Source organism: Capricornis sumatraensis, chromosome 7 (assembly GCF_032405125.1).
Source record: "Capricornis sumatraensis isolate serow.1 chromosome 7, serow.2, whole genome shotgun sequence".
In the NCBI taxonomy this organism is placed as follows: Eukaryota; Metazoa; Chordata; class Mammalia; order Artiodactyla; family Bovidae; genus Capricornis; species Capricornis sumatraensis.
Window position 1 is genome coordinate 117,995,344 of NC_091075.1, and position 12,742 is coordinate 118,008,085.

The following is a 12,742-nucleotide window of genomic DNA, read 5'->3' on the forward strand; positions in this document are numbered from 1 at the left end:
TATACTCAACAGACTTCGCAAAGCTACTGGGATGGAATACATTTACTCCTGGGCCAAGAATTCTAACTAGGGTCAGACAGACGGAATTCAGTGGTTGTTGGAAAGGCCTTACGGCATTTAGTCAACTTCCTCACCAGCCCAGTGACTTCTGCAGTGGCCCAGACAGAAGCACACGTGGGGTCTGTGTGGACAGTGGCAGCGATGTCCTCAAATGGCCTGCCTCCCTCCTTCACTCTGCAAATAGTCCCCGGTGGGCTACAGTCCATGGGGTCACAGACAGTCAGAGAGAAGTGACTTGGCACACACACACACCCTTTTCTTGCTGATAGTTCTCTATCTAGTCTGGATGCTAACTCTTTGTTAGCTACCCATGAGGCAGAAGCAGAAGATATTAAAAGGCGGCAAGAATACACAGAACTATACAAAAAATATCTTAATGACCCAGATAACCACGACGCTGTGATCACTCATCTCGAGCCAGACATCCTCAAGTGCAAAGTCAAGTGGGTGTTAGGAAACATCACTATGAACAAAGCCAGTCAGTGGAGGTGATAGAATTCCATCTGAGCTACTTCAACTCCAAAAAAGCTGATGTTGTTAAAGTGCTGCGTTCAATATGCCAGCAAATTTGGAAAACTCAGCAGTGGCCACAGGACTGGAAAAGGTCAGTTTGCATCCCAATCCCAAAAAAAGGCAGTGCCAAAAAATGTTCAAACTACTGCGCAATCGCACTCATTTCACACACTAGCAAAGTAATGCTCAAAATTCCCCAAGCTAGACTTCAATAGTACATGAACTGAGAACTTCCAGATGTTCAAACTGTATTTAGAAAAGGCAGAGGAACCAGAGATCACATTGCCAACATCCGCTGGATCATAGAAAAAGCAAGAGAATTCCAGAAAAACATCTACCTCTGCTTCACTGACTACACTAAAGCTGTTGACTGTGTGCAACACAACAAACTGTGGGAAATTCTTCAAGAGATGGGAATACCAGACCATCTCACTTGCCTCTTTAGAAACCTATATGCAGGTCCAGAAGCAACAGTTAGAAACGGACATGAGACAACAGACTGGTTACAAATCGGGAAAGGAGTATGTCAAGGCTGTATACCGTCACTCTGCTTATATGCAGAGTACATCATGCGAAATGCTGAGCTGGATGAAGCACAAGCTGGAATCAAGATAGCCAGCAGAAGTATCAATAACTTCAGATATGCAGATGACACCACCCTTATGGCAGAAAGCAAAGAGGAACCAAAAAGCCTCTTGATGAAAGTGAAAGACGAGAGTGAAAAAGCTGGCTTAAAACTCAACATTCAAAAAACTAAGATCATAGCAACCTGCCCCATCACTTCATGGCAAATAGTTGGGGAAATAATGAAAACAGGCAAAGACTTTATTTTCTTGGGCTCCAAAATCACTGGAGACGGGGACTGCAGCCATGAAATTAAAAGATGCTTGCTCTTTAGAAGAAAAGCTATGAGAAACCTAGACAGCACATTAAAAAGCAGAGACATTGCTTTGCTGACAAAGGTCCATGTTGTCAAATCTATGGTTTTTCCAGTAGTCATGTATGGATGTGAGAGCTGAACCATAAAGAAGGCTGAGCACTAAAGAATTGATGTTTTCGAACTGTGGTGTTGGAGAAGACTCTTGAGAGTCCCTTGGACTGCAAGGACCTCCAATCAGTAAAGCCTAATGGAAACCAACCCTGAATATTCATGCATTGGAAGGACTGATGCTGAAGCTGAAGCTCCAATACTTTGGCCAGCTGAAGTGAAAACCTGTCTCATTGGAAAAGACCCTGAGGCTGGGAAAGACTGAAGGCAGATGGAGAAGGGGACAACAGAGGATGAGATGGTTGGTTGGATGGCATCAATGACTCAGTGGACCTGAGTTTGAGCAAGCTCTGGGAGATAGTGAAAGACAGGGAGGCCTGGTGTGCTGCAGCCATGGGGTCACAAAGAGTTGGACACGACCAAGCAATTGACAACCACCAGCACCCCTGAGGCAAAACAGTCTAGACTGTAACCTTTTATTTTCATTCTTTTTATGGTGTCTTTTAATGACAAGAAATTTGTTTAACAGTCAAATTTATCCATCTTTTCTTTTATGATAAGTGCCTTGATGTCATAAGACAACTTTCCTTCGGTCAGAGGTTAAAAGTCAATTTTTTTCATTTATATTGATCCTAACCTGGCATGCTGAAGTCCATGGGGTCGCAGAAAGTTGGACATGGCTAAGCGACTGAACAACAAAATTATTAAAGTATTATTTTCACATGTAATCCTTAAATCACTGGAACTGCTTGTTGAGTCTATAATGTATAAGGGAAAAATCCAATACAACTTTCCAACTCTGATTTTTCAATCCAGTTGTGCCAGCGCCAATCATAGCCTGGTCTATCATTCCCTTGCCGATCTGCAATGCCAACTCTTGTGTATCTGCTTTCAGTAGAGGCAGATTCAGTTCTGGGTTCTGTCTCACTGATACATCTGATTCTTCCCTTGTCTAAAGAACACTATTTTAATTATCATCATAAGTTTGACACTTGATAGGAAAAAATGCCACGTTACCTACTACTTCAGGAGTGCCTAGTCTAGTCTAAGCCTTTGCCCTACACATAAACTTTAGAAGCATGATGTCAGGTTCCACATTAACAAAAACACTACACAGCCAGTTGTAATCACTTCTTTTCTGTTTGTATGTGTGTGTACACACATAATTCATATAGCTATAAATAGTATATATTTTATACTTTCATAACAATTTTCATGTTTTCACATGGTCTTTGTAATTGTTTTTCATAATATGTAATAGTCTCTCAAACTGATGTTTAAGAACTGAGCCATTTCCCACTGGCTGCAGGATATTAAGACTCAGATATACTTATAACGTTTTCTTCCTTTTTTAAAAAATGGTGGCTGTGCAGCGCACAGGCTTCGCTTAAGCACAGCGTGCAGGCTCTCAGGTTGCAGTGTCTGGGCTCAGTTGCCCTGTAGCATGTGGGATCTGAGTTCCCCAACCAGGGATTGAACTTGCATCCCCTGCATTGAAAGGAGGATTCTTAACCACTGGACCACCAGTGGATTCCTCATGTTTTCTTCTTTGACTTCTTTCCTAACCATATTTTTCCAAAAGTGCATTCAACAGATCTACACATTTTAATGGAAAAAGCTTAAAACATACAATTTTCTGAATTGCAAACAAAAAGGAGAAAGTGCTATACACTAAGCCCCAGAATGAAAAAAAAAAAAAGACATTTCAAAGAAAGTTTTCTAGTCCCCAGTGGACCAGCACTGGCCTCACTTCATGTCTCCCCACAGTTAATACCCCTTCTCTGTGCACAAGGAATGAGTGTTAACGTCTTTCACTCAAAACCAGATATGCCTGACTCTGTTTCTGCTCCCACCCCTGAAGCTGCCCACCTCAGATGGTTAACACATTGCATGGAATGCATGGAGGTAGACCCAACTCCACTGATACCAAGAGGCGTTTAGGGGCAGGAAGGCCCTGCCATCAGCTAGTGCCAGCAAGAGAGGCAGCCCAGCTGCGCCATCCTGGTTTTGACAACCCGCACCAACCCACCAAAAGCTTCTCTAAATCCAAAGCAATCTTAAGATAGCAATGTAATTCAGACAATCATCCCCAATCCTCTAACACCTGTTAGCACTTTTAAATCCCTTTAGCGGGAAATCTCTATTGCCCTCTTTCAGAGAAAGGTCACAATGACCTCTGACCGTATTTGGTTATACTGTTAACATGTCTTTTCTCTTAAATCTGTGTATGAAAATACCTAGACTTTGAAATCAAAAAATGGATTCCATAAATAGTTAGAAAAACAAACACCTTCTTTCTTAAAGATCCTGTAGCTCACAAGCTATAAGAAGTATTTTTTTATAACTTCAATTTCTTTTTTTAAACATGCAGAAAAGGGTAATCTAAACAGCTGTTAATGCTGGTTATCTCAATGAGTTAACAGTACTCAGAGGACTATAACTTCTTCTTTTCTATCTGTGTGAGGTACATTTGCCACAATAAATATATATATGTAAAATAGTCAATGAAAGGAATTATAAAAAACAGACGAGATCAAGTGGTTCAAAAAAGAGATCACCTCCACAAGAGAGACAAAAAACAAAAGAGGAAAGGGGAGGGAAGGGGAAGAGAAGGGAGGGGCGGGAGAGAGCCAGAAACCTCACAATACACGGCTGCTGTTAGTAGCTCAGTCCTGTCCACCTCTTTGCGACCCCACAATTGCAGCACGCCAGGCTTCGCTATCCATCACCAACTCTCAGAGCTTGCTCAAACCCATGTCCACTGAGTCGGTGATGCCATCCAGCCATCTCATCCTCTGTTGGCCCCTTCTCCTCCCGCCTTCTACCTCTGGCAGCATCACGGTCTTTTCCAATGAGTCAGGTCTTTGCATCAAGTGGCCAAAGTATCAGAGCTTCAGCTTCAGCATCAGTCCTTCCAATGAATATTCAGGACTAACTTCCTTTAGGTTGGACTGGTTGGTCTCCTTGGAGTCCAAGAAACTCTCAAGAGTCTTCTCCAACACCAAGTTCAAAAGCATCAATTCTTCAGCACTCAGCTTTCTTTATGGTCCAGCTCTCACATCCATACGTGACTACTGAAAAAACCATAGCATTGATCATACGGACCTTTGTTGGCAAAGTAATGTCTCTGCTTTTTAACATGCTGTCTAGGTTTTTCATAGCTTTTCTTCCAAAGAGCAAGCATCTGTTAATTTCATGGCTGCAGTCCCCATGTGCAGTGATTTTGAAGCCCAAGAAAATAAAGTCTTTCACTGTTTCCCCATCTATTTGCCATGAAGTGGTGGGACTGGATGCCATGATCTTAGTTTTCTGAATGTTGAGTTTTAAGCCAGCTTTTTCACTCTCCTCTTTGATAATGCATTAAGATCTTAAAACAGTAGGAAGTGATGGAATTCCAAGCCAGGAAGCAAAGTCTGACCTGTAGGTAGGAGTCAGAACACTGCAACAGGTGGTCAGGAGTATAAAACAGGTACAAACATCAGGAACGAGGTGCCGTTTTCTTGGCAAGACGACATGGTCACTTGTGGGGTGGAGGGGTCAGGAGTTTTGAACAAAGGAAAAGACAGTGGAGAAATCTTAGTGAGCTTGTAAGAGAAATGTCCAACAGCTGTCAGATAGCAGCGTGGGTCTACTTGAGCCTGAGGTTGTAAATCCATGGAGAAAGCCAGCAGGCTCTGTTTTGAGGCTCTCAGCACAACCGGATCTGGCTTCTCAGGTACAGGGAGGAATAACACAGTGTTGGCAAGAGTATTACTGAAATGACGGACCCTGAAAGCCAGGCTGGATGGACATAACGGAGAGAACATGGGTGGTGGGCTGAGATACAGAAGGAAAACCCCAGAAAGGCAGTACCTGTCTCCTTTACTGACACAAGCCCAGAGTCAGAATCATGCCCAGTACAGAGCAATAAATAGTTACAGCAGATGCCCAGTAAAAACTCACTGCAAGAATGAACTGAAGAAAACAAGAGGTCCTAATGATGTTGATAAATGGCTAACTGGAATAGTTGAAGAAATAAGTATGAAAGACAGAAGGCTTTGGTCAAAATAGGAAAGAAAATACCTTCATTCTTGGCATTTTAGTCATAAGAAGAACTTTTTGTTATTGCCGTAAGTCACTAACTTGTGTCCGACTCTTTGCAACCCCACGGACTGCAGCATGCCAGGGTTCCCTGTCTTTCACTATCTCCTGGAGTCTGCTCAAACTCACATCCATTGAGTCGGTGATGCCATCCAACCACCTCATCCTCTGCTGCCCTCTTCTCCTCCTGCCTTCAATCCTTCCCAGGATCAAGGTCTTTTCCAATGAGTTGGCTCTTCCCATCAGGTGGCCAAAGTGTCAGAGCTTTAGTTTCAGCCATCAGTCCTTCCAGTGAGTATTCAGGACTGACCTACAGGATGGACTAGTGGGATCTCCCTGCAGTCCACAGGACTCTCAAGAGTCTTCTCCAACCACAGCTCACAAGCATCAGTTCTCCGGCATTCAGCCTTCTTCATGGTGCGACTTTAAAGAGGACTTTAGGAACTGCCTTAATTTGGCTAACACTCATTTATTAGGTTTTCATCAAAAAAAGAGTTTTAAAGAACTACTGTCCTCATAACTTTAAATTCAAACTGGCTAAATCTCCGATTATTACATGGTGCAGTCAGGAGTCAGAAAGAAGGTATCCCAAGACTTCCTTTGGCTCAGCCAGAGTCCCTCTTCCTCTTAATGAAGAGAGGTGGTACAGACACATAGTGTTCCACTTCTCGTTCAGTTACGCCCCACTCAGTACTCACTGTGATATGATTGTAGATGAGCTGAGACCATCCAAAGAGATCTGCTAGTCTATAAAACGCTGCCAGTTTACACCGCAGCAACTTCTCCCCTTTGTCATAGGCAATAGAATCAGACCCTCTAAGGTCATTCACAGGAGTCACCATACCAAGACCTGAAATATAAAAGAAAAAAAAAAAAGATTCAAAAACTTAACATTTCTTGTCAAATGTAACTCAGACAGTTGAGATACTAATCCTCCCACAAAGGGTCAGGAGGTAAGTCTTGAAAATGTCCAGGACTATTTTATAAAGGCTATGTTCCCCAAAATTAATAGAAAAGTTAGGGTAGAAATAAATAACAAAAAAGTAGCCAATTTGTGAGGTGCAGTAAAGGAATACTTAGGAGGAAATTTACACTATTAAATATATAGATTAGAAGGGTTTTTTAAAAATGATCTAGGTTTCTACCTTATAAAACTGCAAATTAAGCCCAAAAAGAAAAAAAGAGCAACAAAGATCAAGCAGATGGGAATCAAACAAAAACATAGAGAATAGCTGATTTAATCCTGAGAAGGTTAAAAAAATAACAAAATGAAAAACAAAAGGAAATAAAATACATTTCCAGCCCAGACTCATCAACAAAACACAGACAGAAATTGCCAATATGAACAAGCAAGAGGGAGTCTCACTGCATGTCCCACAGGCAGTGAAAGGACGGCACCAACATCTATGACAGCAGCTTTTTAAACTTAGATGAAACAGACAAATTCCTTGAACGACGAAAGGTTTTAAAGTTCACTCTGGAAGAAATTGACATACTGAACAGCCCTATTCGTTACGCTGAATTTGCAGGAAAAAACATTCCCCTAGGGAAAACTCTGGGCCTAGATGACCATGGTGTCAATTCTATTGCTCATTTAAGGAAGAAACAATATCAGTTCTGTACAAATTCTTCCAGAGGATTCTACACAAATTCTATGGACAAAGGAGTCTGTCGAGCTACAGTCCATGGGGCCACAAAGAGCCAGACACAACTGACCACACACACAGACACACACATGGAAAGAGTCACACCTCATAACTTAGGGAGTTTATCCCAGAGAGAAAGACTGGCTCAGTATTCACAAACCGACCAATATAATCACCATGTTAAACTAAAATAGAAAAATCATGGGATCACCTGAACAGATGCAGAAAAAGCATTTTGCAAAATTCAACATTCATTTGGTATAAAATCTCTTAACAATTTAGGCATAGAAGGGAATAACCTTAATTTGATAAGGGACATATACAAAAAAACTATTAAAAATATCAAACAAAATGATGACAATGCTCACTCCTAAGATCAGAACAATGCAAGGATGTATGTATACTCCTGTACTCTTAATAAATACCATACTAGGGATTCTAACTAGTGAAATTAGGCAAGAATGAAGAAAATACACAAAAACACACACTGGAGAGGAAGAAAAAGAAAGTATTTGACTGCATGATCATGCTTGGTCATGACATAGTTATCCCTGTTATAAACTGTCTGCTAAGTCGATGCAGTCATGTCTAACTCTCTGCGACCCTACGAACTGCAGTCTACCAGGCTCCTCTGTTCATGGGATTCTCCAGGCAAGAATACTGGAATGGGTACCCATGCCCTCCTCCAGGGGATTTTCCCTGTTATATACTGCTGATTTGATTTTAATTATGAATTATGCAGAAGATATTAAGAAGAGGTGGCAAGAATACACAGAAGAACTGTACGAAAAAGATCTTCACGACCCGGATAATCACGATGATGTGATCACTCACAGCATCATCTTTCAGGATGCTGTGAAAGTGCTGCACTCAATATGCCGGCAAATTTGGAAAACTCAGCAGTGGCCACAGGACTGGAAAAGGTCAGTTTTCATTCCAATTCCAAAGAAAGGCAATGCAAAAGATGCTCAAACTACCGCACAATTGCACTAATCTCATATGCTAGTAAAGTAATGCTCAAAATTCTCCAAGCCAGGCTTCAGCAATACGTGAACCGTGAACTCCCTGATGTTCAAGCTGGTTTTAGAAAAGGCAGAGGAACCAGAGATCAAATTGCCAACATCCGCTGTATCATGGAAAAAGCAAGAGAGTTCCAAAAAAAACATCTATTTCTGCTTTATTGACTATGCCAAAGCCTTTGACTGTGTGGATCACAAGAAACTGTGGAAAATTCTGAAAGAGATGGGAATACCAGACCTGCCTCTTGAGAAATCTGTATTCAGGTCAGGAAGCAACAGTTAGAAGTGGACATAGAACAACAGACTGGTTCCAAACAGGAAAAGGAGTACGTCAAGGCTATATATTGTCACCTTGCTTATTTAACTTATATGCAGAGTACATCATGAGAAACGCTGGAATGGAAGAAACACAAGCTGGAATCAAGATTGCTGGGAGAAATATCAATAACCTCAGATGTGCAGGTGATACCACCCTTATGGCAGAAAGTGAAGAGGAACTAAAAAGCCTCTTGATGAAAGTGAAAGAGCAGAGTGAAAAAGTTGGCTTAAAGCTCAACATTCAGAAAACGAAGATCATGGCATCTGGTCCCATCACTTCATGGGAAATAGATGGGGAAACAGTGGAAACAGTGTCCGACTTTATTTTTTAGGGGGCTCCAAAATCCCTGCAGATGGTGACTGCAGTCATGAAATAAAAAGACGCTTACTCCTTGGAAGAAAAGTTATGACCAACCTAGATAGCATATTCAAAAGCAGAGACATTACTTTGCCGACTAAGGTCCGTCTAGTCAAGGCTATGGTTTTTCCAGTGGTCATGAATGGATGTGAGAGTTGGACTGTGAAGAAAGCTTAACACCAAAGAATTGATGCTTTTGAACTGTGGTGTTGGAGAAGACTCTTGAGAGTCCCTTGGACTGCAAGGAGATCCAACCAGTCCATCCTAAAGGAGATCAGTCCTGGGTGTTCATTGGAAGGACTGATGCTGAAGCTGAAGCTCCAATACTTTGGCCACCTCACGCAAAGAATGGACTCACTGGAAAAGACCCTGATGCTAGGAGGGATTGAAGGCGGGAGGAGAGGGGGCGACAGAGGATGAGATGGCTGGATGGCATCACCGACTCGATGGACAGGAGTTTGACAAGCTCCGGGAGATGATGATGGACAGGGAGGCCTGGCGTGCTGCAATCCATGGGGTCACAAAGATTTGGACATAACTGAGCAACTGAACTGAACTCTTCCTATATGAACTGTACCATGGGGTAAGCAAAAGAGCTGAGAGGAAGCTTCATTCTATGTGCGGACTGAGCGCTGGTTTCCAAACGACTGCAGCAAGGACACTGCTCTGCTTCGTATGAAACCCTGACCAAGAAGCAGGCCGCCTATGGACGGCTTCGCACCGAGTTCCCGCAGTCATGTGCTGAGCGACAGGAGGCAGCGCCCACGCTGGTCACTCACCATTTCCCAGGGAAGGTTCTCTTTACACAAGTATTCTAATTAGTAAATACAGAAGGAACTGACAGAACTAAAACGCCCCCATCTCGGAGCTTTTGTTAAGTTAATGGGCCCTGGCGCTGAGCACGCAGGGCTGCTCCGAGACAGACGGCCACGAGCAGGCGCGCGGCTGCAGAGGGAGCACAGCGCCACCCATCTGGCGGGCTCGCCAAAGAGCAGGGCCCAGGCACACCCTGGCCTCCAGACCCAGCCACCAACTCCACAAATGCGAGGCAAAAGGGACGAGTCAGCACCACGGAGATGGAGTCAGCAGAACGCGAGACTGCAGACAACTCCACAGGTCAATGAACCCCATTTTCTTTAAAGTGCGATGAGAAAAAGAGAGAGAAGGGCAATCTGCAGCTTTAAAAATGCTTACAAGACAGCAAGTAAAAAAGACAAACATTAAACCATCGAGCCGGAGAAGGCGATGGCAGCCCACGTACTCTTGCCTGGAAAATCCCATGGACAGAGGAGCCTGGTGGGCTGCAGTCCATGGGGTCTCTGAGAGTCAGACACAACTGAGTGACTTCCCTTTCACTTTTCACTTTCATGCACTGGAGAAGGAAATGGCAACCAGCTCCAGTGTTCTTGCCTGGAGAATCCCAGGGACGGCAGAGCCTGGTGGGCTGCCGTCTATGGGGTCGCACAGAGTCAGATACGACTGAAGCGACTTAGCAGCAGCAGCAAACCATCGAGCTTAAGGATAACCATTTGGATGATAAAGCTATAAGGAAAAGCAAAGCAGTGACACCATTCAAGTCAAGATGGTAATTCCTTTTAAGAGGGCTAACAGGGGCAGGACAAGCCACTGATGAAAGTTTAATTCTTAACCAAGGTATTGGTTATAAAGGAGCTCACCTTAAAACCGTTCATAAATCATATTTATATTTGTCCTACACCACCTACATATGCTATATTCCACAACAAAGGTTAACATTTGTATAAAAATTTTATATTTAAGAGACAAACTATTAGATACAATTAAAACTATAATCTTTTCTTCCTTCTTTTTTTGGTGTAGCACTATGAAAATTTCCTTTATCTCTGATTATAAGACAATATATGCTTTTCTGGTAAGCAGCCTGAGGTAACCTCTAAAAATGGTGCCCTATTCCTCTGACCCAGAAAACCCCATAAAATCATGCGAATCAAGAGTTCAAATCTTTATGTACTTTGAACAGTCATGAAACTGCCCCAGCGATGAAGGGCATGATACCCGAAAAGCCACGGAATATCTGAAGGACGTCCCTCTGAAGCAGCAGCACGCCATCCTGACGCCATCACAATGATGGAGCGGGGAGGTGCACGCAGGTCAAAGAGTGGGGCTGGATCCAGGGTCGGGGGCCCAGAAAGAGTGCTGAGCTTTTCCTGCACATGCTCAAAACAGCAGGGAGTGATGCTGAACTTAAGGGGCTCGAGGCAGACTCTCTGGTCACTGAGCACATCCAGGTGAACAAAGCCCCCAGGACTTCCAGAGCTCATGGTCGGATCAACCCATACACGAATTCTCACTGCCATACTGACATGATCCTTACTGAAAAAAAGTACAGTGTTCCTAAACCAGGAGAGAAGGCTGCAGAGAAGAAAAAGATACCCCAGAAGAAACTGAACAAGCAAAAACTTAGGGCCTGGGAACAAATGCCACAAAAAATAAATGCAAATAAAAGAAAAAAAACACAGTAAGTGAGTAAATATATTAATTGTCCTTTATTATCCAATTCATATAAATATCACTAGACTCTCTTAGAAATCCATATGAAAACCTAATGACTACCATTCAACTTCGGGATGCAAGTGTGAGTTCGTAACTCACTTGGTGGGTGTCAACAATGAGATCACTTGCGTGAAAGTCAATCAACTTCCAAGAAGAGAGAACGGCCAGGAAACCAGCAGGCGGCTCGTGACCCAATGGAAAGCAAACCCTTCAGTCAGTCAGAGCTCATTGTCCAGCGCATCAGACAGATCCGTGCACAGCAGCTGAAGACAGCTGACCTGCAGGGTGCCCCAGGCTCCACCCGGCCACATGCACGCTCACAAATGCAACAGCCACAGCAAAGCGCCATCTCTGCACAGCTAACCATTCTGTGCTCACATTCACCCACCCAACATTTTCCTTCTGACTTTCTTTTGGAATTTCTCTGTTTCTCATTCATTTGCAAACAGCAGTGAAGAATGGTAAATAAGAAAGGGTGGCTTGGCTGAAATAAGTTCAGGCAAAATCAACATGCTTCTCCCCAAGCATTATTTCTGATTAGTTTTTTTCTTTTTAATTCACAAAGGGTCTCAGAAGCCACATATTAATAAAACGCCTTCTGCCTAAGAAATAGCAGTTCTCACTGGCCCCTAACAAAGGGCGCCCTCTCCATTCTGGCTGATGCTCGATCAGTAGAGACACCTGCAGTACAGAGACCCAGGCTTGGTGCCCCTGTGTCGGGAAGACCCCTGGAGAAGGGAATGCCAACCTGCTCCAGTATTCTTGCCTGGAGAATCCCCTGGACAGACAAGTCCGGTGGGCTAAGCTTCACGGGGTTGCAGAAGAGTCAGACATGACTGAGCAACTATCACAGAGTCAAGATATGTTTAGGCCTATCTTTTACTGTAACTAAAGTTCAATTTAAAAAGGAAAACAGAACTCAGTTCCATGTGTTACACTATGTGTGCGCACCTATTTCACATAACAAAGAGCCAGGAAATTCGGCCTGGAAAACGGCAGAGCATGTGTACAGTCAGAAAGTACTCACTCATGTTCAAGGCCGCCATCCCTCCCTGTGGAGCCGCCGGGTAGACGTTGGGTACGTTTGTGGTCATGAAATCTGCAATCTGCTGCAATGCCAACAGGCCTGTGGGATTCTTCCCCTTCTTGAACTGTTCCTGTATCATTGACTCCAATTCTTCACAGAAAGCCTAATAAAAGGCAAATTAAAACAATGAGACACCTTGAG

At 43.3% G+C, this 12,742-nt stretch overlaps 1 protein-coding gene across 6 annotated transcripts in view; it reads right to left on the bottom strand.

Moving 5' to 3' along the window:
* The window catches only part of ADD1 (adducin 1), an 88,014-nt gene that overhangs the window by 24,296 nt on the left and 50,976 nt on the right, over window positions 1-12,742 (bottom strand). For all 6 annotated transcript variants that reach the window (XM_068975123.1, XM_068975125.1, XM_068975124.1 and 3 more), the window contains exons 3-4: window positions 12,542-12,704; window positions 6,340-6,491 (exon numbers count right to left, since the gene is read on the bottom strand). In XM_068975123.1, the coding sequence (XP_068831224.1) occupies window positions 6,340-6,491; window positions 12,542-12,704 (315 nt within the window). The remainder of the gene's footprint in view (window positions 1-6,339; window positions 6,492-12,541; window positions 12,705-12,742) is intronic.